Consider the following 25,559-nt stretch of genomic DNA (forward strand, 5'->3'; position numbering starts at 1 on the left):
TCTGAAGACTTAGGCAAGAAAGTGAAAGAATTGGGAGCGCAGGTGGTCTTCTCATCCATCCTCCCAGTGGATGGCCATGGAACAATGAGGTGGAATAAGATTCTACAGGTGAACAACTGGCTACGTCGATGGTGCCGTCAACAAGGATTCGGATTTCTGGATCACGGAATGAATTACCTATATGATGGACTACTTGCTAGAGATGGGGTGCACCTTACGAAGACTGGAAAACATGTATTTGGAAGTCGCCTTGCTACACTCATCAGGAGAGCTTTAAACTAGAACAATGTGGGAAGGGAAGCAAAATGCTAGAATAAGATATAAATAAATACTATTGAGATCTCTGCTACTGGAAGTGGAAAGGAAGAACAAAGACAAAAAAAATTAAATAATAAAAATATGGGAGGAAGAGAAACCAATCACAAACTAAAATGTTTTTATACAAATGCACAAAGCATGGGCAACAAACAAGGAGAATTGGAACTACTAATGCAGGAAAAGGAATATGATGTCATTGGAATCACTGAAACTTGGTGGGACAATACACATGATTGGAATAAAAGGCTAAAAGGATACAACTTATTTGCAAGAAACAGACTTGATAAACGAGGAGGAGGTGTCGCATTGTATGTTAGAAAAGCGTATATCTGCACAGAGATTGAAGCAGAGACTGGGAGTTCTGTGGAAACTGTTTGGGTAAGAATACAAGGAGAGAACAACAGAAAGGACACCATTGTAGGCATTTACTACAGGCCGCCTGGGCAAACTGAAGATATGGATGAACTCTTCATGTATCAAATGACCAAGTTCTCCAAAAAATATGACGCAGTGGTCATGGGAGATTTCAACTATCCAGACATTTGTTGGGAATCTCTCTCAAGTAAAGCTAACAGGTCAAGCAAATTCTTATCCTCTCTTGCTAACAACTTTATCTTCCAAAAGGTAGGGGAGAAAACAAGGGGATCTGCTACTTTGGATCTAATCCTTATAAACAGGGAGGAAATGGTTGAGGAGGTAAAAGTGGCTGGAACCCTAGGAGGCAGCGATCATACTATTATAGAATTTTGGATAACTAGAGGAGGAAGACATGTGAAGAGAAGACTCAAACTTCAAGGTTAGATTTCAGAAAGGCAGATTTTAAGCGACTCAGAAAGAGAATAGGAGGGATCCAATGGTTGGATGTCCTTAAGGACAAAAATGTCCAGGAAAGATGGGAAATTTTTAAAAATGAGATTCTCAAAGCACAATCGTTAACAATCCCGAAAAGTAGGAAGAATGGGAAGCATTTAAGGAAACCAGGATGGATGAACACAGAACTTAAACACATGCTAAAAAGAAAGAAAGAAATGTTTATCAAATGGAAAGAGGGAGGCATATCTAAAGAAGATTATAATGCAGTCTGCAGATCCTGCAGGGCACGTATCAGGTTAGCTAAAGCTGACAATGAATTAAGGCTTGCAAGAGATGTCAAAAGCAATAAAAAAGGATTTTGGGGGTATGTCAAAAGTAAAAGAAAAGTCAAAGATGCTATAGGATTTTTACAGGATGAAAATGGTGAAATGGTAAGAAAGGATGTTGAGAAGGCCGAACTTTTTAATTCCTATTTTGCATCTGTTTTCTCTCAGAAAGAAAATGTAACATCAACTGATCTTCACTGTCCTATTAAAGGAATAGAAGAATCCAAGTTATCTGTGAACAGAGAGATTGTGAGGGAATATTTAGCTAACATAAATGAGTTCAAGTCTCCAGGTCCAGATGAATTACACCCCAGAATACTGAAGGAGATCGTAGAAGAAATTTTAGAACCACTCTCAATAATCTTTGAAAATTCTTGGAGAACAGGAGAAGTCCCAGAAGACTGGAGAAGAGTAAATGTTGTTCCTATCTTCAAAAAGGGGAAGAAGGTGGACCCAGGGAACTATAGGCCGGGGAGTCTGACTTCTATACCAGGAAAGATCTTTGAACAAATAATTAAACAACATGTATGTAAGTACCTGGATAGGAATGAAGTGATTAACCAGAGTCAGCATGGGTTTGTAACTAACAAATCATGTCAGACTAACTTAATTTCCTTCTATGACAGAATCACTGACTGGGTGGATCAGGAAAATGCAGTAGATATAGTATATCTTGACTTCAGCAAAGCATTTGACAAAGTATATCACACCATCCTTATTGAAAAAATTACCAAGTATGGAATGGACAAGGCAACTGTTAGGTGGATTCATAACTGGCTTAGTAATCGGACTCAAAGAGTGGTCGTAAATGGCTTCACATCCAGTTGGATGAATGTCTCAAGTGGGGTACCACAGGGCTCTGTCCTGGGACCTGTATTGTTCAACATCTTTATCAATGATTTAGATTAAGGAATTGAGGGTAAACTGATTAAATTTGCTGATGACACAAAGCTAGGAGGGATAGCTAACACTAGAGAAGAGAGAAAGAGGATTCAAAAATACCTAAATAAACTGGAGCAGTGGGCAGTAACTAACAGAATGGTTTTTAACATTTTAAAATGCAAAGTACTACATCTGGGCAATAAAAATGAAAAAAGCATATACAAAATGGGAGGAATAGAGCTAAGCAACAGTACATGTGAAAAAGACTTAGGTATACTAATAGATCACAGACTGAACATGAGTCAACAGTGTGATGCATCAGCAAAAAAGGCAAATACAATTCTGGGATGTATTAACAGAAGCATACAGTCTAGATCACGTGAAGTCATTATCGCACTTTACTCCTCTTTGGTCAGACCTCATCTGGAATACTGTGTCCAGTTTTGGGCACCACATTTTAAAAAAGACACCGACAAACTGGAGCAAGTTCAGAGAAGAGCGACCAGAATGGTGACCGGTCTGCAAACCATGTCCTATGAGGAACGGTTACAGGATTTGGGAATGTTTAGCTTACAAAAAAGAAGACTGAGAGGAGACTTAATAGCTGTCTACAAATATCTCAAGGGCTGTCACATTGTAGAAGGGTCATCTTTATTCTCATTTGCACAAGGAAAGACTAGAAGCAATGGGATGAAACTGAATGGGAGGAGACACAGATTAGATAATAGAAAAAACTTTTTGACAGTTAGGGTGATCAATGAGTGGAACAGGCTGCCACGAGAGGTGGCGAGTTCCCCTTCAATGGAAGTCTTCAAACAGAGGCTGGACAGATATCTGTCTGGGATGAGTTAGTGAATCCTGCTTTGAGCAGGGGGTTGGACCAGATGACCCAGGAGGTCCCTTCCAACTCTACCATTCTATGATTCTATGACCTGGTTTTTACCCACGCTACTTAGTCCGGTTCCCTTCCCCCTCAAGTCCCAAAATAATAATAATAATCTTTATTTATATAGCGCCAACATATTCCGCAGCGCTTAACAATTCACAGGTTCATATACAACAGTCATAAGTAACATAGCTAAAGATAATACAATAATTACAGCAAAAATAATGGTGACCCTGCTGGTAAGAGCTTACAATCTACAAGACAAAGAAAATCACGGCCCAGTATGACGGGATGTATCAGGTCCTTTACCACCCCAACCTCGTGGGATTGGGCACCACAGTCTGTTCCCACTGTCACTGTGGCCACGGGGTAGTTCTTGGCGTCCCCATGGATGCACCAAACGCCCACAGTTTTGGAAGGGACCAACTGGTGGGGAAGGGTAGCTCTGATTAAGGTCACCACACTCCCAGAGTCTAACAGTCCAAGCACCTTTACTCCACTAATGGATACGGCACACGCTTGTGGCCCCTCGACGGGTCAACAGTCCACACTGCAGGCTGGATAAGTATAAGAGCATCGTCTGCCTAGGCTGCAGTGCATGGGCTCAGTGAACATATGACACTGAGCGGCTACGTGTCCAGGGTTGTGACTCCGCCAACAGACTATATCCTTAACAACAGTCCTTGGGGCACCTTCAGTGGAATTGGGACGCCCCCCCCAGTTGTGGCTCTGAACCCCTTCTGTGGTGAACCCGCCCCTTTTTGGGCACTCCAATATGGGGAGGTGACTATGTCGGAGTTCCCTAGGGATTTTTCGACCACTTGGTACCTCTCTACCAGGCCCACAAGGTTGTCTGCGTTCCGAGGGTCGCCTTGGGCAACCCATCACCACACGCTCAACTATCTTGGCAGGAGAGTAAGACTCGGGCTGTAGCCACTTCTGGACTAGATATAACAAGTCACACATCTGTGAGCGTGGAGGTTTGTCGCCAGTATAAGCCCAGTGGTGGACCCTTGCGCTCTGACAGACATAGTCACTCCTGAGTGTGCCAATATCTCAGTTTTTTCCTTTGCATCTTGCTAAGCCAGATCATAATAGGTCTTCTGCGGCTACCCGGTCAAATATGGTGCCAGAACCTCCGCCCACTGCTCCAGCGGCAATCTCTCCCATTCCGCCACCCTCCCAAAACCAGTCAGGAACGCCTCAACATCAACCCCCGGGGTCAGCTTCTGTAATGCTCTCCTTACCATTTTCCTGATGTATGCGTCATCACCTGGACTTGTTGGAGCCGTCGCCTTGCCACGGATCGCCTCTGCAAGTAACTCGATCTGCTGCTGCTGTTGACAATGCTGATCCTGTTGCTGCTGTTTCTGGAGCTGAACCTGTTGCATCAGCAGCTTAGTAGTCTCTTGTTGCTGCTGTAGTTGCTCATGGTGCTGCTGCTGAATGCTCTGCTGCAAGCTCCACTGGCACTGCAAGTGCTGTTGCTGCATGCTCTGCTGGCTCTGCACCAGGTGCTGAATTAGCTCTTCCATGCAGCTGGACATTTCCTGCTGACTGACAGCCTTTACCCAGGACATCCACCAGTCTCTGTGACAGGTACATAAACTTCCATCAGTGTCCCATAAAAATAAACAGGCCCTCTCGGGGTCAACGGGAAAACAAAAGAGAAGGTATAACAGAGTCCATTAGCAAGCAAGCCTCTGCCCGCTCTGGGTAGCACGGTAAAGTCTCAGCCAACACCAGTCCTCCGGTATTGCTCTCTGGCTTCAGCCAAACACAGCCTGGAGACTTTCCTCTCCAGACCACACACCACGCAGAACAAACTACTGACCATTTAACCCTGCTCAGCCACACCCTGAGGGGAGGCAGGGGAATGGCCTCCTACCCTCTTTGCATAGAACATGCTGGAAGAAATTTAGTAGGTTTCAGTTCACACAGGAGAGCAACCAGAGTGACACATACCTCCCCTCGTATATCATACCAGTGACTCTGTCACAGTAGTATGATGCTTCATGGTCCACCTATATCCAATATGATGGCCCATAGCCACCTTCTACCACTAGACACGGGATTCTCGAGAGAGCATCAGCATTACCATGTAACTTTCCGGCTCTGTGTCCCACATGGAAGTGGAAATCCTGAAGCGCTAGAAACCAGCTGGTAACACAAGCATTTTTTCCATTTTTCTCTCTCATCCGCCTGAATGGGGCATGGTCTGACACCAATTTAAATTTTCACCCTAAAAGATAGTATCGCAATGTGTCCACCTACCACTTTATGGCCAAGCTTTCCATTTCTGCAATGGAAGTATTTTTCTCACATGCTAACAGTTTCCTACTCAGGTAAAGAAGAGGATGCTCCTCTCTGTTGCATCTCCTGAGAAAGGACAGCTTCTAATAAGACTTCTGAGGCATCCGTTTGGAATACAAATTCCTTCTTAAAGTCAGGGTCTATCAGGACCGGCTGCTTGCACAGAGCTTCGTTCAGTTCTTGAAAGGCATCTCCACCTCAGACGTTCATTTCGCCATAACTGATTTTTGTCCCCTTAAGGAAATCAGTCATGGGTGCAGCCACCATGGCAAAGTTTGTAATAAACCTCCTATAGTACCCCACAATTCTCAGAAAAGCCCTAACTTGCTTTTCTAAGAGCGGTCTCGGTCAGTTCTGGATTGCGTCCACTTTATTGATCTGAGGTTTGATTTCACCCCTACCTACTAGATATCCAAGGTATTTTGGCTTCCTCTTTCCCTATGGCACATTTTTGTTTGATTTATAGAGAACCTTGCCTTCTTGAGAGCATCAAACACCACCTGTACCTTTCCTAGATCACTTCCCCAATCCGGGCTGAAGATTACGACATTGTCTAGGTATGCTGCAGTGTAATTCTTATGGGGTGCGTGGATCCAGTCCATGGCCCTCTGGAAGGTGGATGAGCTACCTGCAGTCCGAATGGCATCTGGACACATTGGAAGCACCTATTGGCATGAAGAAAGCTGTCTTCTTCTTGGCTTATTGTCACATGGGAATTTGTCAATATCGCTTCTTTAGATCAAAGGTGGTCATATACCTTGCCGTCCCAAGTCTCTCGATCAGCTCATCGACATGCAGCGTCGGATATGCGTCATACTCGGAGACTTTGTTCAGCTTCTGATAATCATTACAGAATCTTCATTCGCTATTTGGTTTTGGGACAAGGACAATCAGGCTAGGCCACACGCTCTTAGATTCCTCAATGACTCCGAGATTCAGTATAAGCTTCACTTCCTTGGAGATCAGTTCTCGCCGGGCCTTGGGAATTCGGTAGAGCTTCAAGTTCACCTGCACATGGGGTTCCATCAGAAGCTTGTGTTCTATGACATCTGTACACCCCGGCAAATATGAGAACAGGTCCCGGTCCTGCTGCAGCAATTCTCGACACTGCTGTTTTTGGGTCTTTGACAGAATCTCAGCTACGGTGACATCTTCAATGTCCCCTTTAAGCTTAACCAGCAAACATGGATTTTCAGCGGGGTTTCTGTCTTGCCATGCCTTGATAAGATTGACTTGATAGATCTGGTATGGCTTTTGTCTTCCTGGATGATCAACCTTGTAGTTCACTTCACCCAGTTTCTCTATCACCTCATTTGAACCTTGCCATTTGGCCAAAATCTTACTCTCTACCATGGGAATAAGCATGAGGACTCGGTCCCTGGGGCTGAACTGCCTCACCCCGGCTGACCGGTTCTAGACCCGTGATTGAGCCTCTTGTGCCTGGAGAAGAAGAGAGGGTTGCGAAGGCAATTCCCATCATAAAGGAAAAGATGTTCCTTTACAATGGGAATTACCTTAGCAACCCTCTCCTGCATCTGGGTGACGTGCTCGATGATGCTCTGATGGGGCGTGACCTCGGCTTCCCAGGTTTCCTTTGCTATATCAAGGAGACTGAGCGGATGTCGGCCATACAGAAGTTCAAACGGAGTTAATCAGGCAGAAGCTTGTGGAACCTCCTGGATAGAGAATAATAGATACGGGAGGAGACAGTCCCGGTCTCGACAGTCCTTTTCTATGACCTTCTTAAGCATATTCTTTAGGGTTTTGTTGAACTTTTCCACAAGGCCGTCTGTCTGGGGATGGTAAACAGACATATTCAGTTGTCTAATTTGCAAAGCCTTACACAGTTCCCTCATCACTTTACTTATAAAGGGTGTTCCTTGGTTGGTCAGGATCTCTGCCTGTGGTGAGACTTCTTTAGGGGCAACCCGTCTCTTATCCAAGCAATCGAAGCCTCTACCCCACAAGTCCCAAAACAACACAAAGTCCGGGCCTAAAATAATTGAGTGCAATAAATTCTGGACCAAGCTGACCTCATTGGACTCAGTACCTCGGGCTGTCTCAATGACGACTCTGGCCATCTTCTTCCCAGGGATCAATTGGAGAGGGAGTGTGGCCCTCATGGTTTGTCATGGTGATATGCTGTGCAGTGGAACCATTGTGCCCTGAAAGTCATTGTCACCCCCCAAGTGAGCCAAAATTTCTGTTTTCAATTTTGCATATTCTTTGGCATCCTGTAAGGCTAAATCATAGTAGGCCTTTTGTGGCTCCCCTGCTAAGTATAGTGCCAGGACTTTCGCCCACTGCTTTGGTCGGCAGTTTCTCCCTATCGGGGACCCTTTCAAAAACGGTTAAAAAGACCTCTATGTCGTCACCCGGAGTCATTTTCTGCAAGGCTCTCCTCACCACCTTCTGGACAGAGAAAACATCAGCTGACCTTGGAGTCAGAGCTGCTACCATAACACGCACCCCCTCTGTGAGTAATTCAATCTGCTGTTGTTGGTGCTGTTGCTGGATCTCTAGCTGGTGCTCCTGGAGCTGTTGCATAAGCAGCTTATTTATCTCCTGTTGTGCCAGCTGTTGTTGCTGCTGCAGCTGTTGGTTCTGCTCCTGCAGTTGTTGCTGGTGGTGCTGGTGCTGCACCTGGGCTTGCACCAGGTGTTTAATCAGGTCCTCCATGGTGTCTTACGTTGCTCCCTGGCTTATAGCCACCTTCACCCAAGGCATGCAGTACTTCTGTAGCAGTCACACGTATTCCCTGGGAACACTGCCCCAAATGTAACAATTCTACTCACTTGGGAGTGATATGAGGTATCACAAGAATCATTTCTATTTAAAAGTCCGGCTGGTTTATTTCAGTCCTCATAAACCACATCACAGAATACTTAAATATGGCCCTTTTCAGGCACAAAGTGAAACAAAGTAAACAGTTCATACAATAGTGCGGGTTCACCCGCTTGGCTTAGCGTCCAGCTTCTTAAGGCCCCGTCACACTAAGCGACGCTACAGCGATCCTGACAACGATACGACCTGTCAGGGATCGTTGCTGCATCGCTATGTGGTCGCTGGTGAGATGTCAAACAGTCAGATCTTCCCAACGATGCAGCAACGATGTGGCGACCCGTAACGATCTGTATAACGATGCACGCCTATGTGTTTCTGTGTCTGAGTCGTTAACAAGGTCGTTGGTAAGGTGTCAAACACAGCGATGCATGCTACCCAGCAGGGCTTCAACGATCAAAGAAATGTCCAGACCATTCCGACACGACCAGCGATCTCACAGCAGGGGCCTGGTCGCTGCTAAGTGTCAAACGTAGCGAGATCGCTGCTGAGGTCGCTGTTGCGTCACAAAACTAGTGACTCAGCAGCAATCTCGCTAGCGATCTCGCTTAGTGTGACGGGGGCTTTAGTCTTTTAGCAAAGCCACACAATCTAATAGGTCTACACACCTCCATTCACAGACATCTGTGAGACAAACAGGCCTCATTTTACAATCTGAACCACACCAGGGGTGAAGATATGGTGAGCAGCCATCTCTCCCAACTCTTCAGCTGCTCCCAATCAAGCTGTCATGGCCAATTAACCCCTCTTAGTACTATGTGTACTAGAGCATTACAACAGTTTTATATCACAGAGGACATGCACCTCTGTGATACATATCTCCCATCCACTATGGGTCCGGCAGCCACCTTACACCTTTTATATGCACTATGATGCCCTAAAGCCTCCCACAGTGGTTTGCATCAGTTCATGTAAAGAACATGCATACAACTGTGAACATTTTGTTTTTATTTTTATTGTGAAGCAAACAAATAGGACAAAATAACTGAAAACTTCAGTGCGCATAACTATCCCCCCCTAAAGTCAGTACTTTGTAGAGCCTCCTTTTGCGGCAAGGCAAAACTGCTCCAGCTCGTTTAAGTTAAATGGTTTCCTCTGATGAACAGAAATCTTCAAGTCTGACCACAGATTCTCTATTGGATTAAGGTCTAGGCTTTGACTAGGCCACTCCAAAACATTTACACATTTCCCCTTAAACCACTAAAGTGTTGCTTTAGTAGTATGCTTTGGGTCATTGTCTTCTTGGAAGGTGAACCTCTGTCCCAGTCTCAAATCACTGACAGACTGAAATAGGTTTTGATCAATAATATCCCTGTATTTCGCACCATCTTCCTCTCAACTCGGACCATTTCGCTTGTCCCTGTAGCCGAAAAATAACCCCACAGCATGATGCTGCCACCACCATGTTTCACTGATGGTGTTCTTGAGGTGATGCATTGTGTTGGTTTGGTGCCAGATATAGTGTTTGCCTTTGTGGACAAAAAGTTCAATTTTGGTCTCATGTAACCGCTGCACATTCCTCCATACATTTGGGGAGTCTCCCACATCTTTTGGCAAACTCAAAACGAGCCTTACAATTTTTGTGTGTGAGTAAAGACTTTTTTCTGCCCACTCTTCCATAAAGGCCACCTCTATGGAGTGTATGGCTTATTGTAGTTGTATGGACAGATACTCCAATCTCTGCTTGGGAACTCTGCAGTTCCTTCAGAGTTACAGTACCTCTGGTCTCTATGTTGCCTTTCTGATTAATGTCCTCCTTGCCCGGACTGAGAGTTTTGGTGGGCGCCCCTCTCTTGGCAGGTTTGTTGTGGTACCATGTTCTTTCCATTTGATGAAAATGAATCTGATGGTGCTCCGGGGGATCATCAGAGATTGGGATATTTTTTTTGTTACCCAACTCTGACTTGTACTTCTCAACAACTTTGTCCCTGACTTGTTTGGAGATGTCCTTGGTCTTTATGGTATTGTTTGGTTAGTTGTGCCTCTTGCTTAATGGTGTTGCAGGCTCTGTGGCCTTTCAGAGTGTATATACTGACAGACCAAGTGACAGTTAGATTGCACACAGGTGGACTTCCTTTCACTAAGCATGTGACTTCTGAAGTTAATTGCTTGCAGCAGAAATTTTTGGGGGCTTTATCACAAAAGGGTGAATACATATGCACATGCCAGATTTTAGTTATTTGAGCCTATAAATTTCATTTATGCCTATATTTTTCTCACTTCACGGACTATTTAGTGCTGATGCATCACACACAAATCGGATTACAAAAATATTTAAACACGAGTTGTAATGTAACAAAATACTTTTGCAAGCCACCGTATATGCACTATGATGGCCCATAGTCCCCTATACACGGTATAATGCCCCATATACACTGTATGATGCCCCATAGCCACTCAATATACAGTATGATGGATCATAGCCCCTATACACAATATTATGTCCAATAACCACCCTATACACAATATGCCTTGTAGTTCCCCTATACAAGGTTTGATGCCTTGTAGCCCCCCCTAATGCACAGCAAGATGCCCCGTAGCCCTCTATACACATTATAATCCCCTATAGCCCCATATACAATGACCTAAATTAAGAGAACTGGAAGAGATAACAGCAGGCACGTCTTTGCCAGTAAATAAATTGTATATGAAGGGTGGAATTCCCTATTATAAGAGGCAGTAATAGCAGAAACTATGTCAGCATTTTAAAAAAGATTAAATGATTTTCTCATATCAAATGTAATTGTGGGTTATAAATAATCTACCAGCAAACAATGTGTAATTGATTTAGATAGGTTGAGATTGATGGACCTATGTCTTTTTTCAACCTATAAAACCATGTAATATCAGGATTGTATTTTCTCATATGAATCCCAAATGTGTCCAATTTTAATCATCATCATTGATTGATTTCAGGATTATTGGAATAGTTGCATTCACTCATTTAAGAGAGAGCCAAAGAAACCTCACGGATAGTTTGGAATAATATTAATAGGGGTTTTCTGTGACTACAATATGAATGGCAATTGAATGGGATAAAGCTTCAAAATCCAGCACTCCCCCTACTAAATGTACCGAGCAGTGTAAAAATGATGTAGACATGGCACTCGCCAACCTCATTTAAACAGCATATAATTGTGTGAGAAGCTGACCCTCTATCCTTAGAATAGGCTATCAATAATGCAGCACTGGAAAAAAATCTTTAATTTTAGAAAAATTGTATTTGAAATAAGAATCATAAACCTGGTACCTTTGTCGGTAATACCAATTCCCCTGACATGTAGCATTGGGGTCTCCACTGGGGCATCTTCACTGCTCACACAGGAGGCCCTAAAAACACCAACCACAGTGAGAAGAAACAATCACAGGAATAATCAGCTACGTACAAAATTGTACCTTTCTTGCATCATGAAAGGAAACAAAATCTTTAAGGATAGTATCATTTATCCTGCTGTACCGTGTGAACAGGCCATTTTACAACAAAAATTTATAAAAAAAATGATAAATAATCATAACTGAACTCTGAAGCTCATCCCATATTTTTCATCCCATTGCAACATGTCAGAAAAAGCAATTAACTTATGATTTTTATTTTGTAACTCGTGCTAGAAAGATGAATCATTCTTCTGAGTAGTTCCTGTGGCCGTATCCTTCACTACTCTGCATATATTCATGGTTACATTTCAGGATTACCCCACACAACCCATCATTAAAGGAACATTAAAATAGACTAATGACCTTATCTGAAAAGTACAGGATTTATTTAGCTGTCAGATTTCTACAAGACTGTTCATTTCCACAGCTGCTCACGTGTTCCACTCTGTTCACGTGTCCGCTCAGACGTTCCATTTGTCTGTTCCGTTTTAGGGAGCACAGGGGGCCCATTGAATTTTTTGGGTTCTCTTTATTGTCCTTTTTTTAGAATGGAATTTTTTTTTTTTCGCTCCAAAAAAATGGAACCAAAATGGGCCCTATAATAATAAGTGATAATTAATGGGGTCCCTCTGTTTCCGTTTCCACAACATTCCATGGATCCCCTAAAACGGAACAGACAAACTGAATGTCCAAATAGACATGAGAAGAGAACCTTTTCTCTTCATTCATTGCCAGGTTTAGAGCCTATTTAATTAGTCATTCACTATCTGACTGATGTAAGAAGTAATATTTATCTCTGGATCACAAATAGATTCTTACCATTTAACACATTTATTCTGTGCAATGTCATCATGCTGAAAAAAAAACAAAGAATGGGAGTGAGCATTTAAATTTCAGTTAAATATGTCATGTAAAATTAGTCCAATATTCTTGACAAACTGAAAACAGATGGAGCCCACATGCCAAAACCTCGGGTTTCAATACAAAGTTCAGGTCGGCAAATCATGGCTTTTTGACATTAAGAGGATTTTCTGGTTTTAGAAAAAAAAATGGTTTACTTTGTGTACATGTTCTTCATGGTTGTCAAGATCCATAAATTGCCGTCATCTGAAGCCATCATGCTTTATTTCCAGAGGATAACAATGAGCCCAGGTCATATAGCACAGTTATCAGAGCAGCACCTGTGTGTCCCTCACATGACTTGTACATAGTATTATCTACTGGAATAATAAGATTCACAAAGTGAGCCGAGATCTAGAAAACTGAGGAAATCACACAGAACGTACATTGGACAATTAGGGTATGTGCACACATCGTCTTTAAGGTGAGCAATTCCGCCAAATTTTTCAGGAGGAAGATGCTTCAAAAAAAACACTTTTTAAAAAAGCGTCTTTTTATAGAGTTTTTGGGTCGTTTCCAGAGTGTTTTTTTGACCAGGGACAATTTTTTTAGCGTTTTTCTAACATTTTTGTGATTTTTTTTTTTTTAACTGATGTTTTCCAGCTGTTTTTCTAGCTTTATTCAACAATGAAGAAACCACCAGCTGTTTTTTTAAGCAAAAACTCTGGCAAAACATTCATAACTCTGAGCATCTTTTTAGCCTTTCCATTTATTTCTATTATAAAGTAGAGAGCGTCTTGAGACAAAAACTCCTGAAGGATGGTCAGGTGACTCAGGTCACTTCTTTTTAACTGAAATGATTAAAGATGTTCAAAAGCTAATTTAGTGACAAAGAATTTATAATTGGTGGAGGAAGGTTGAACTTGAACTTTGTCTTTTTTCAACTTATGTAACTATGTAAACGCATGAACAAAACAGCAAATTGTTTTACACAGAAATGCATATGTTCAGTCTTTTGAGTATTTAACCCCTTTACAACCTTGCACGTACAGGTACATCCAAGGTCGCCTCCCCCTCTTTGGCGCAGGCTCCGGCGATGAACCCGCACCTTTTCAGGCACACGACAGCTTATAGCAGATGAGCACTTTTGTTACACATAGCAGAGCTGCAGCTCTGCTATGCGTAACACAGGCGATCGGATAATCGCAGCTTCTAGTCTCCCATAGAGACTAATAAAGCATGCAAAAAGTAAAAAAAATGTAAATATTAAAACAATTAAAAAAAATAAAAAAGTTCAAATCACCCCTCTTTTGCCAAATTCAAAATAAAACAATTAAAAACCAATCAAAAATACACATATTTGGTATCGCCACATTCAGAATCGCCCGATCTATCAATATTAAAAAAAGAATTAATTCGATCGGTAAACGGCGTAACGAGAAAAAAAATAAAAATGTCAGAATTAAGTTTTTTTGGTCGTCGCAACATAACATTAAAATGCAATAACGGCCATCAAAACATTGTACCTACCACTAAATGGTAGTTCATAGTTCGGCACGCAAAAAATAAGCCCTCACCCAGCCCCAGATCCCGAAAAATAGAGACACTACGGGTCTCGGAAAATGGCGCCATTTTTTTTTTTTATTATTACAAACTTTGGACTTTTTTTTAACCTATAAATGTTTGGTATCTATGAACTCATCATGACCTGGAGAATCATAATAGCAGGTCAGTTTGAGCATTTAGTGAACTGATAAAAAAAAAAAGAATAATAATAATTGTGGAATTTCACTTTTTTGCAATTTCACCACACTTGGAATTTTTTTCCCGTACACAATATGGTAAAACGTATGGTGTTGTTCAAAAAACAAGCCCTCACATGGCTATATTGATGGAAAAATAAAAACGTTATGGCTCTGGGAAGAAGGGGAGCAAAAAAGAAAAAGCAAAAATGGAAAAAACCCAAGGTGATAAAGGGGTTAATAAGAGATTTTCAGGCAATTTTTGAAGTGGACCCACCTGAAAAAGAAGATGTTTGCAAATACCCTTATGCAACTTTTTATGATACAAAAAAATACCACATTCATTTGCAATAATCTGAAAACCAAGACTTGGTCCGCTGGACCTATTATTTTGTTTAAAACACAAGAACATTATTTCTATTGCTATACAGTTTATTGCTTTCATTTCTTACCATTAGTTCTACTGACCAAAGTGGCACCATAATGACTGCCAAAAACTGTCTAATTAGCTATTGGAAATGGCCCACTAAGTTTTGAAAAAGTAATGATTGATGGAAAATGGTAATTGTGAACTACCTGTATAAATATGAAAATCTTCTTTGTTAATTCACCCCCCAAAAAAGTGTGAGACATAGATTGACAAACAGTCTGCTCTCTCCCTTCAGAGTGATGATATGCGCTAGAGAATAGCAGACCTGAGTGTGAGTAACTAACAGCTTTCATCTCCAGCAGTCAGTGTGGGGGAAGGGTCAGTGCTGTGGCGTTAAGTGTCATTCCAAACACTTCTAGTATCTCTCCTATTAAGTTCAAGTCAGCTTTATTGGCAGGTCCAGATACACATTAGCAATGACAAAGCAATTGTAGCTCTGCCAACTTTGCTGTAAGGCCCCTCCCCCCACACTGACAGCTGGAGATGTAAGATGTTAATCACACTCAGGTGTGCTCTGGCACATGTAATTGCTCCGCAGTAAGGAGAACATAGAGTTGTTATTATGGCTCACACAGAGTCAGTTGTATAAATAGAAGAAAATGACCAGCACATCCAAGCTAGTCTGAACAGGAGCCAATTAAAAAATTAACTATAGAAAAAGATTAAGTTGCACCTGAAATGCTAAGAATGTTTACTCTAGAACATTGAAACTGCATTACTGCCATAGAAAATAGGAAAGCACTACATAATGTATATAAAATATTTAAAAAATTATACTGTAATATTACTATGAAAAATTACAGTAAAAAAGAAGGTACTTAGCGCATAGATTGCCCAATATATGTGAGCACAACATCCAAAGTCAAGGTGTCCTTCATTGTTGGGTCCCTGTCCTGATATGTCACCTCTCCTGGGCAAGAAGCCTACAATTTATGGGGCAGGAATAAACCAGCTAGCTACTAAAAAACACCTAAGGCTGATGGGAGTGGGAGTGCACATGTCAAAAAAGGGTTTGCTACAAATAGAAGAAAATGACCAGCACATCTAAGCAGGTGTGAACAGGAGCCAACTAATAAAATTAAATTTTACATTATGGAGCGCTTTCCTATTTTCTATGGCAATAATGCAGTTTCAATGTACTAGAGTAATTATGCTTAGCAATACAGGGTGCTACTTAATCTTTTTCTATAGTTAATTTTTTTTTAGTCTATAGGTCTTTCAAGCACGCAAACTTATTGCACAACATTGGCTAGACGCTCAATCACGGACTGTTAATGAGTTAATAAATAAACTAAACAATATTATTTGGTTGGAAAAAGAGGTATATAGAAAGAGAAAAGCAATCAAGAAATTTGACAACATCTGGGAACCCTGGTTGAATGTTCCAGGCCTGCCATCTGGACTACTCCTGAGATGGCATATGGCAATTTCTAGTTCCATGAACTCTTGTGGTATGATCATTCCAGGTTAAATGTTATAAGTATGGTCAGTACACATGCAAACTACTTATTAAATCTGAATGGCAGATATTCTAATGTATATACATCATAAAAAACAGTATGAATATAGATTTCTCTGGAGCGTTATCGGGGGGGGGTTGTATTACTTTGTTTTGAATGAAAAACTCAAATCCTTGGAAAAAGATGACAACTTTATTGTATTTTATGTATAACAATAGTATATAATGATACCATGTAACATTGAAAATCTCTTTGTAAAAACATTATTGTGTGATTTTCTTAATAAAAATGATCTGATTCAAAAAAACTATAGCAAAGATAGCAAAAAAATGTGGACCTAAAACTTAACTAAGATTAAAACGGCAATCCTCAAATAGTATAGACATACAAACAAATTTATTAATAAAAAATGTAAGAACACCCCTGTCCCTGTAAAGGAGCAATTGCTGATAATGGTTAGATCAGTAAAGGGGTGAAGTCATGGATAAGTATCGCATCATATATACCTAAGAGCACACATAGGCCTACAGACAAAATAGGCTCAAAAATGCACTAAGCTCACTATTAAACGAGAAAGGGAACCCATTTGTATCTAAATGATGGGTGACTAGTCCTTTCCCGGTGTGGAGACACATGTGCTATTCCCCTGATGACTCAGATGACTGAAGAAACGCGTCGGGAGGCACACAGGGTCAGCTCAGGGCTGTGCCAGTAAGTCCGGGCCAGCTGTGGACTGCCCTTGTAAGTGCGGGAGTCGGGGTTATCAAGATCAGTTCCATTTTTCAGGGACTAATAGGGACTGTGGATAACCAAGACTCCATTCCGTTGAAGAGGCATAAGGAGGACTCGGATAAGAATCTCTGGAAACCATATACTGGGTGAGATCTTTCCTCTTTGATTTTGTTCCCTTTCTCGTTTAATAGTGAGCTTTGTGCAGTCATCCTTGTGCATTTTTGAGCCTATTTTGTCTGTAGGCCTAAGTGTGCTCTTAGTTATATATCATGCAATACTTATCCATGACTTCCCCCGTTACTGATCTGACCATTGTCAATAATTGCTCCTTTACAGGGACAGGGGTGTTCTTACATTTTTTTATTAATAAATATGTTTGTATGTCTATACTATTTGAGGATTGCCATTTTAATCTTAGTAATTAAAGGTTAAGCTTTAGGTCCACATTTTTTTGCTATCTTTGGTATTTCATAGTGGATTTGGCGGAGCCGGGTCCCCTAGGGGGTCCTCCTCCAATTTGATATTTTTGCTTTATTTATCAAAAAAAACTATAGCAAGCAGCCGAGTAAGTGACACATCTCTGGAATCAGGATCTCTATCGCTACATTATGCTGCTCCCAGATTATGTGGCAAAAAGCAGGTTACAGATTCCCTTTTATCAAGAAGCCCTCTACATTCAGGTGCATTATGGGGTAATGCAATCCGGGAACAAGAATGAATTATATCAATGTATTATTACTCACGTGCATAAACCACTCCCTAATTTTTCCCTCCAGCTTGTCAATGTGACTGAGAGCCTTGTTAACACATGGTAATGGCGTGTGTACCAGTTCACAGCTGCGTCGTCTCTGAGTATCCATCAAAGCCATACTGGTATTTGTACCTACAGGAAGAAGACCAAATGATCATTGTGAAGCCTTATCACTTTGTTACAACACCATATAAGAATCAGCAGATTGTGGAAGATTTATACTAGAGACATCCTGACGTGCTAAATAATATTACATTCATTAAGGCTATGTGCACACGTTCAGGAACTGCTTGCAGAAATTTCTGCAGCGCTTCTGCACCTCTTGGCAATAAAAATGCTGCGGAAAATCAACAGCGTTTACATGCATTTTTGATGCGTTTTTGTCTGCAGATTTGCCATGCGTTTTTTTCAATGCATTGTATAGGCAAAAACGCATGCGGAAACGTACAAAGAAAGGACATGCTGCATCTTTTTCCTCACAAGAAATCCGGTCAGGAAAATTCCTGATCATGTGCACAGAACTAGAAAAATGTCATAGGAAGTCATGGGATAAGGTATGCAATGCGCTTTTGGCCCATTTACGCACTGAAAAAAACGGACAAAAAACGCACCAAAAACTCACTGTGTGCAGTTAACCTAAAACACAGAGCATTAAAGGATATGGACACGCACATTTTTTTACTTTAAATTAAAATTATTAATGGGGCCATTAACAAAACCATATCTCTGTGCTTTTAATTAAAAAAAATAGTAGAGACTAGAATAACAAAGACAAATATCAGTATATATAAAGCCTAACCCACAGGATTAGTGTTCATAGAAATGAAATGAAATGAAATGTCATGAGAATTTTATAAAATTACAAATTGAACTTACTATACAGACCACTGAGCGTTAACTGCACGTCAGTCATTCTGATTGTAGGAAATGTCTGCCAAAAAGAAAATATGGGGAATTTTCACTAAAAACTTTCTTCTACAATAACACCATTTTTATTATATTGCCATATTTTGTTCATTTCTAGTTTATAAGATCAGATCTATCACTAATGGTATAAACCAAATTCATTTATACAATGGAAAACTATTTTAACTAGAAATTGCAGGCAAAAATATATTAGTCATTGAGGATGTAGAGGATGTAGTTGAATCTGGCTCCTAAGGCCTAAAGTCCACCAGAAACATTGGGCTAATATCAGCCAAACCCGCCAGTAACAATGGGTTTGGCCAACAGTCTACAGTATGGGAGCACCAGACAGTTGATTGTTGAAGGAGTTAAGGAGTTGACATTTCTGATTTTGGACTGATGATCCTTTTGTTCTCCCTGAGATAAGCCGCCGCCAGAAATGTCTAGCAGTGGCTCTTTCACAGAGAACATAGGAGCACTATTATTCAGCAGAGCAAGTGATCCTGTGTAAAGAAGAGCCGGACAATAGAGCTGCTGGCTGAACCATAGTACGTCTGACTGCCAACTGATGTACAGTATGTGAAAGGCTTAAAGCTTTTTCGACTAATGACGGGTATAATACATCATGAGTGGGTGTCAGTTCCTGCATCATGACGTGCTATGTCCATCATGTATTTTAACTGTCACTGTGTGTGTGTGTAAACATACATTGACAGTTCCATGCCAACAGCTGTCACTGACAGCCGAGTAGCATGGGAAGAGGTCAGGGGACCGATGTCATCGGTCCCCGCACTCAAATCGCTGTGATGGGGAAGTCAATCTGACTGATGATCACAGTATGATCGTGCAGGAGATGCTGAAATATCAGAACCTCTAGCAAGATCATGGAAGGAGCTCAGCGCAGCACCGCCCCAGGCTCATTAACCCTCCAGATGCCATGATCGCTCTTGACATTTGGAAGGCTGTGAGAGGGAGGGGGCTCCCTCTCTCATCCCCAACAACACCCCTGTGAAAAAAAACATGGGGCGCTGATGGTTGTCATTGCACCCAGAGCTCAAACAATGACCTCGTGGTGTGCCAGATACGGTGGCCTGTTGCACCCAGCCGCAGGCAGGGTATAACAGGCGATCTGCCTGTGTAATCACACTGGTCTCATGAATTGCAGTGCTGGTGTATTGCAATGCATACACATTTGGTATCGCAGTGTCCAGAACAACCTAACCTATAAAATTGTCCCACTAGTTAACCCCTTCAATGAACACCATAAAAAAAAAGAAAGGAAAAAAAAACTATGATGGTTATGCAGCAATAAAGCAGAATTTAAATATAACTTTTGCTAGATTCATTAAAAATTACAGTTATATGAAAAAGTTTGGACACCCCTATTAATCTTAAGCTTAATGTTTTCTTAAAATTGGTGTTTTTGCAACAGCTATTTCAGTTTGATATATGTAATAACTGTTGGACATAGTAATGTTTCTGCCTTGAAATGAGGTTTATTGTACTAACAGAAAATGTGCAATCTGCATTCAAACAAAATTTGACAGGTGCATAAGTATGGGCACCCTTATCATTTTCTTGTTTTAAATACTCCTACCTACTTTTTACTGACTTACTAAAGCACTTTTTTTGGTTTTGTAACCTCATTGAGCTTTGAACTTCATAGCCAGGTGTAGGCAATCATGAGAAAAGCTACTTAAGGGGGCCACTTGCAAGTTGTTCTCCTGTTTGAATCTCCTCTGAAGATTTGCATCATGGGCTCCTCAAAACAACTGTCAAATGATCTGAAAACAAAGATTATTCAACATAGTTGTTCAGCGGAAGGATACAAAAAGCTGTCTCAGAGATTTAACCTGTCAGTTTCCACTGTGAGGAACATAGTAAGGAAATGGAAGAACACAGGGACAGTTCTTGTTAAGGCCAGAAGTGGCAGGCCAAGAAAAACATCAGAAAGGCAGAGAAGAAGAATGGTGAGATCAGTCAAGGACAATCCTCAGACCACCTCCAGAGAGCTGCAGCATCAACTTGCTGCAGATGGTGTCACTGTGCATCAGTCAACTATACAATGCACTTTGCACAAGGAGAAGCTGTATGGGAGAGTGATGCGAAAGAAGCCGTTTCTGCAAGCACGCCACAAACAGAGTCGGCTGAGGTATGCAAAAGCACATTTGGAGAAGCCAATTTCTTTTTGGAAGAAGGTCCTGTGGACTGATGAAACCAAGATTGAGTTGTTTGGTCATACAAAAAGGCGTTATGCTTGGCGTCAAAAAAACACAGCATTCCAAGAAAAACACTTGCTACCCACAGTAAAATTTGGTGGAGGTTCCATCATGCTTTGGGGCTGTGTGGCCAATGCCGGCACCGGGAATCTTGTTAAAGTTGAGGGACGCATGGATTCCACTCAGTATCAGCAGATTCTTGACAATAATGTTCAAGAATCAGTGATAAAGTTGAAGTTACGCAGGGGATAGATCTTTCAGCAAGACAATGATCCAAAACACTGCTCCAAATCTACTCAGGCATTCATGCAGAGGAACAATTACAATGTTCTGGAATGGCCATCCCAGTCTCCAGACCTGAATATCATTGAACATCTGTGGGATCATTTGAAGAGGGCTGTCCATGCTCGGCGACCATCAAACTTAACTGAACTGGAATTGTTTTGTAAAGAGGAATGGTCAAAAATACCTTCATCCAGGATCCAGGAACTCATTAAAAGCTATAGGAAGCGACTAGAGGCTGTTATTTTTGCAAAAGGATGATCTAATAAATATTAATGTCACTTTTCTGGTGAGGTGCCCATACTTATGCACCTGTCAAATTTTGCTTGAATGCAGATTGCACATTTTCTGTTAGTACAATAAACCTCATTTCAAGGCAGAAACATTACTGTGTCCAACAGTTATTACATATATCAAACTGAAATAGCTGTTGCAAAAACACCAATTTTAAGAAAACATTAAGCTTAAGATTAATAGGGGTGCCCAAACTTTTTCATATAACTGTATATACAAAAAACACATGAAAACATGTACATTACACAAATAGAGAGGCCCTAATTCCTGTACATGAGAAGATAGTGACAGTGGTCAACCAGTTTCAACAGGGCACAACGTATCAATCCTTACTATTGCATCATACTACCGCCAATGTACAATACAATGTATGAGCACTACAATGTACTGGCCACTACAAAGGCATATTTGCATTTTCACTAAGCAACCATTGCGGCTCGTTTCTAGAAAACACCAATGGAGTCAAAATCATCACTGCACCGATAAATTGCCAGAGGGGTGTAATTTACAAATTGGGGTTAATTGAGGGGAATTCTGCTCTTCTGGCACTTAGAGGCTCTGTATATGGAGTCCGCAAACTATTCTACGAAAATTTGTTCTCCAAGAGTAAAATAGCGCTACTTCCATCCCGAATCTTGCAGTGTTGTCAAACAATACTGTACAGTCACATATGGGGTACTGCCTCGTTCAGGAGAAATTGTGTACCAAATTATTTGGTCATTTTTACCTATTTCTCTTTGCGAAAATGTAAAATCTGGGGCTAAAACAACATTATAGTGTTAAAAATTTAATTTTTTTTCTTCACCGCTCAATGGTATAAAATTTTGTGAAACATATGTGGTGTCAATATGATCACTGCACACCTAGTTGATTTCATTAAGAGCTGTGATTTAAAACATTGGGTCACTTATGGGGGTACTGCTGTCCTGACACCTCAGAGGCTCTGCCAATGTGACCCGCAAACCATTCCAGTCAAATCTGCATTCTGATATGGTGCTCCTTTCCTTTGGAGCTTTCCACTGTGCATAAAAAGTAGTTTTTGATCAGATATGGGGCGCTGCCATACTCAGGAGACATTGTGTAAACATTTTGGGATTAATTTTCTACTGTTACCTTTGTGAAAATGAAAAATTTGGGGCTAAAACGTAATTTTTAATTTTCACAGTTTAATGTTTTAAAATTCCGCGAAGGACCTGTGAGTTCAAGGTGCTCACCACACCTCTAGATAAATTCCTTGAGGGGTGTAGTTTCCAAAATGGGGTCACTTGTTGGGGGTTTCCACTGTTTAGGCACCTCAGGGGCTCTGCAAACACGACATGGCGTTCACTATCTATTCCAGACAATTTTGCACTCCAAAAGTCAAATAGCCCTCCTTCCCTTCCAAGCCCTGCCGTGCACCCAAACAGCAGTTTTCCACCACATATGGGGTATCGGTCTACTCAGGACAAATTGCACAACAATTTGTATGGACCATTTTCTCCTGTTACCCTTGTGAAAATTAAAAATTTGGGGCTCTAGAATCAAAGATATTAGAAATTATGAATATCGTATTGCTATGAACGAAAATAGGATTGAGAAATTCAATCTCATCTGGACTGCTTGGGATTTTTTCTGGATACCATTGAATATTTGAAAGTCACCTTTTCTGATTTACTCAATCTTCTCCTCATCTTTACATCCCAATTCCTATACTTGTCCCTCCCCCCCTCCGTCCATTGTAAGTCTCGTATGCCTCCCCCTCTTTTCAGTTTGTTATAAATCAAAATTTCTAAATAATTCCAAAATTCATTAATTTCATAATTCAATACTTTTTTTGCTATACAACTGGTTTAATTTGTCTTATTGAAATCTGTTATTTGTCTATATAACTATCTTTTTATTTTTCTTAAATTTTATAAAACATAAAAATTCTTCAATAAAAATTTACAATTATAAAAAACAAATTGGGGGCTTAGGGTATGTGCACACGATGCAGAAATGAAGCAGAAAATTTCTGCATCATTTCTGCATCTCCCTGGCAGAAAAAACGCATGCAGATTGTGCATGCGTTTTTCCTGCGGAATACATGCGGATTCACATGCATTTCCGCATGTGGATTGACAAGCGCTTTCCAGGCGATTTTAGCATCACCTGGAAAGTGCTTGACAACTAGGTCACACTATATAAATCCATGCAAACAGCATGGATTTATATAGTGTGACCCGAGAGAGTGTATATACTTACCTCCGATGGCCCACGCTGTCCTGCTCAATCCGTTCTCCCTCGCTGGCAACTTTGAATTTAAAGACCTGCCGACGTCAGCGTCACGTGACCCGTCACATGACTCTGACGTCAGCGCAGGTCCTACAACTCACTGCAAGTGCCGGGAAGCAAGCAGGAGCGCTGCGCGGGCCGACAGATGGTAAGTATACATTTATTTTTTATTTTATTCTTGTTTTACAGCTTTTTTAATGGTACCTGGGTGTGAATGAGACTCTCCTCTCCTCCACACCCGGGTACCATCCACATATTAGAACGCGCCAATTACGCAAGTACAAATGCAGTCTTGCGGAATTGGCTCGTTCTAATGCAAGTCAATGGCAGCGAAAACGCCGCATTTACGCAAAATGAATTGACATGCTGCGGATTTTTGAGCGCAGCGTTTACGCTGCGGAAAAATCCGCATCATGGGCACAGCACATGCGGATTTCAATTGGGGAACATGGCTGCCCTTCTACCATGCGTTTTTAATGCATTTCCACGGCGTTTACGCAACTGCAAAAACGCAGCGGAAACGCATTAAATACGCATCGTGTGAACTCAGCCTAAAGCAACATTTTTGCAGAAAAAATTTTTTTTTTCATTTTCAAGGTGCTCACCACACCTCCTTGAGGGGTGTAGTTTACAAAATAGGTCACTTGTGGGAGGTTTCCTCAAACGCAACATGGACTCCGCTATCTATTCCACAAATTTTTGCACTCCAAAATTCAGAAACGCTCTTTCCCTTCCGAGTGCCCAAACAGTAGTTTTCCACCACATATGGGATATCGGCGTACTTAGGATAAATTGCACAACAAATTGTATGGACCATTTTCTCTAGTTACCCTTGTGAAAATGAAAAATTTGGGGCTAAAACAACATTTTTGTAATTTGATCTTTTATATTCATGGCTCAACATTATAAAATTCTGTGAAGCACCTGGGAGTTTAAAATGCTCACCACACATCCAGATAAATTCCTTAACCCTAGAACGCATACCTGGGGCCTCGCAGGCACGCCCTGTTAATTGTTTTCTATTTTCTGCAAGATTACTTTAGTTAGAATTTTGAAACTCTAGGTATTCCTCAGGAATATAGTTGTTTGTCATTTGAGTTTGAGTTATTCCATGTTATTTGCACACGGGCCTAAAAGGCCCAAGGTATGTGAAAGTGTAGATTTTTATGGTCATGCGTTCTAGAGTTACGGTGCCTAGTTTCCAAAATGGGGTCACTTGTGAGGGTTTTCCACTGTTTAGGCACATCAGGGGCTCTCCAAATGCGACATGGCGACCCATTATTCCAGACAATTTTGCATTCAAAAAGTCAAACGGTGCTCCTTCCCTGCCATGCACCCAAAAACTTTGAGCTTCATTTTCTCCTGTTACCCTTGTGAAAATAAAAAAAATTGAGGGCTAATGTAACATTTTTGTGAAAAAAAAGTAGTAAAATGTTAATTTTTTCCTTACACATTCCATTAATTCCTGTGAAGAACCTGAAGGGTAAATAAACTTCTTGAATGTAGTTTTGAGCACCTTGAGGGGTGCAGTTTTTAGAATGGTGTCACTTTTGGGTATTTTCTGTCAACTGGGGCCCCTCAAAGTCACTTCAAATGTGATGTGGTCCCTAAAAAAATGGTTTAGTAAATTTTGTTGGAAAAATTAGAAATTGCTGATAAACTTTTAATCCTTCTAACTTACTAACAAAAAAAAATTAAGTTTCAAAAAGGATGCAGATGTAAAATAGACATGTGATAAATGATATTTATTAATTATTTTGTGTGGCATAACTATCTGATTTAAGGTCATAAAAATTTACATTTTGAAAGTGGTGAAATTTTCAAATTTTTTGCCATTATGTACAGTAAAAATGATACTGTGGTACCATGTTAGCCAAAAAAATCGATGTAAATACT

The 25,559-nt window shown here is 41.0% G+C and overlaps 1 protein-coding gene across 3 annotated transcripts in view; it reads right to left on the reverse strand.

Annotated features, from left to right (window-relative positions):
- The window catches only part of CCDC178 (coiled-coil domain containing 178), an 825,613-nt gene that overhangs the window by 767,692 nt on the left and 32,362 nt on the right, over positions 1-25,559 (reverse strand). For all 3 annotated transcript variants that reach the window (XM_073676720.1, XM_073676718.1, XM_073676719.1), the window contains exons 2-5: positions 18,586-18,640; positions 17,702-17,841; positions 12,574-12,608; positions 11,630-11,709 (exon numbers count right to left, since the gene is read on the reverse strand). In XM_073676720.1, coding sequence (XP_073532821.1) covers positions 11,630-11,709; positions 12,574-12,608; positions 17,702-17,841; positions 18,586-18,622 — 292 coding nt within the window. In that variant the 5' untranslated portion in view covers positions 18,623-18,640. The remainder of the gene's footprint in view (positions 1-11,629; positions 11,710-12,573; positions 12,609-17,701; positions 17,842-18,585; positions 18,641-25,559) is intronic.

The sequence above is a fragment of the Phyllobates terribilis genome, unplaced genomic scaffold, assembly GCF_046119375.1.
Source record: "Phyllobates terribilis strain yellow unplaced genomic scaffold, ASM4611937v1 Scaffold_4__5_contigs__length_816908805, whole genome shotgun sequence".
Lineage (NCBI taxonomy): Eukaryota > Metazoa > Chordata > Amphibia > Anura > Dendrobatidae > Phyllobates > Phyllobates terribilis.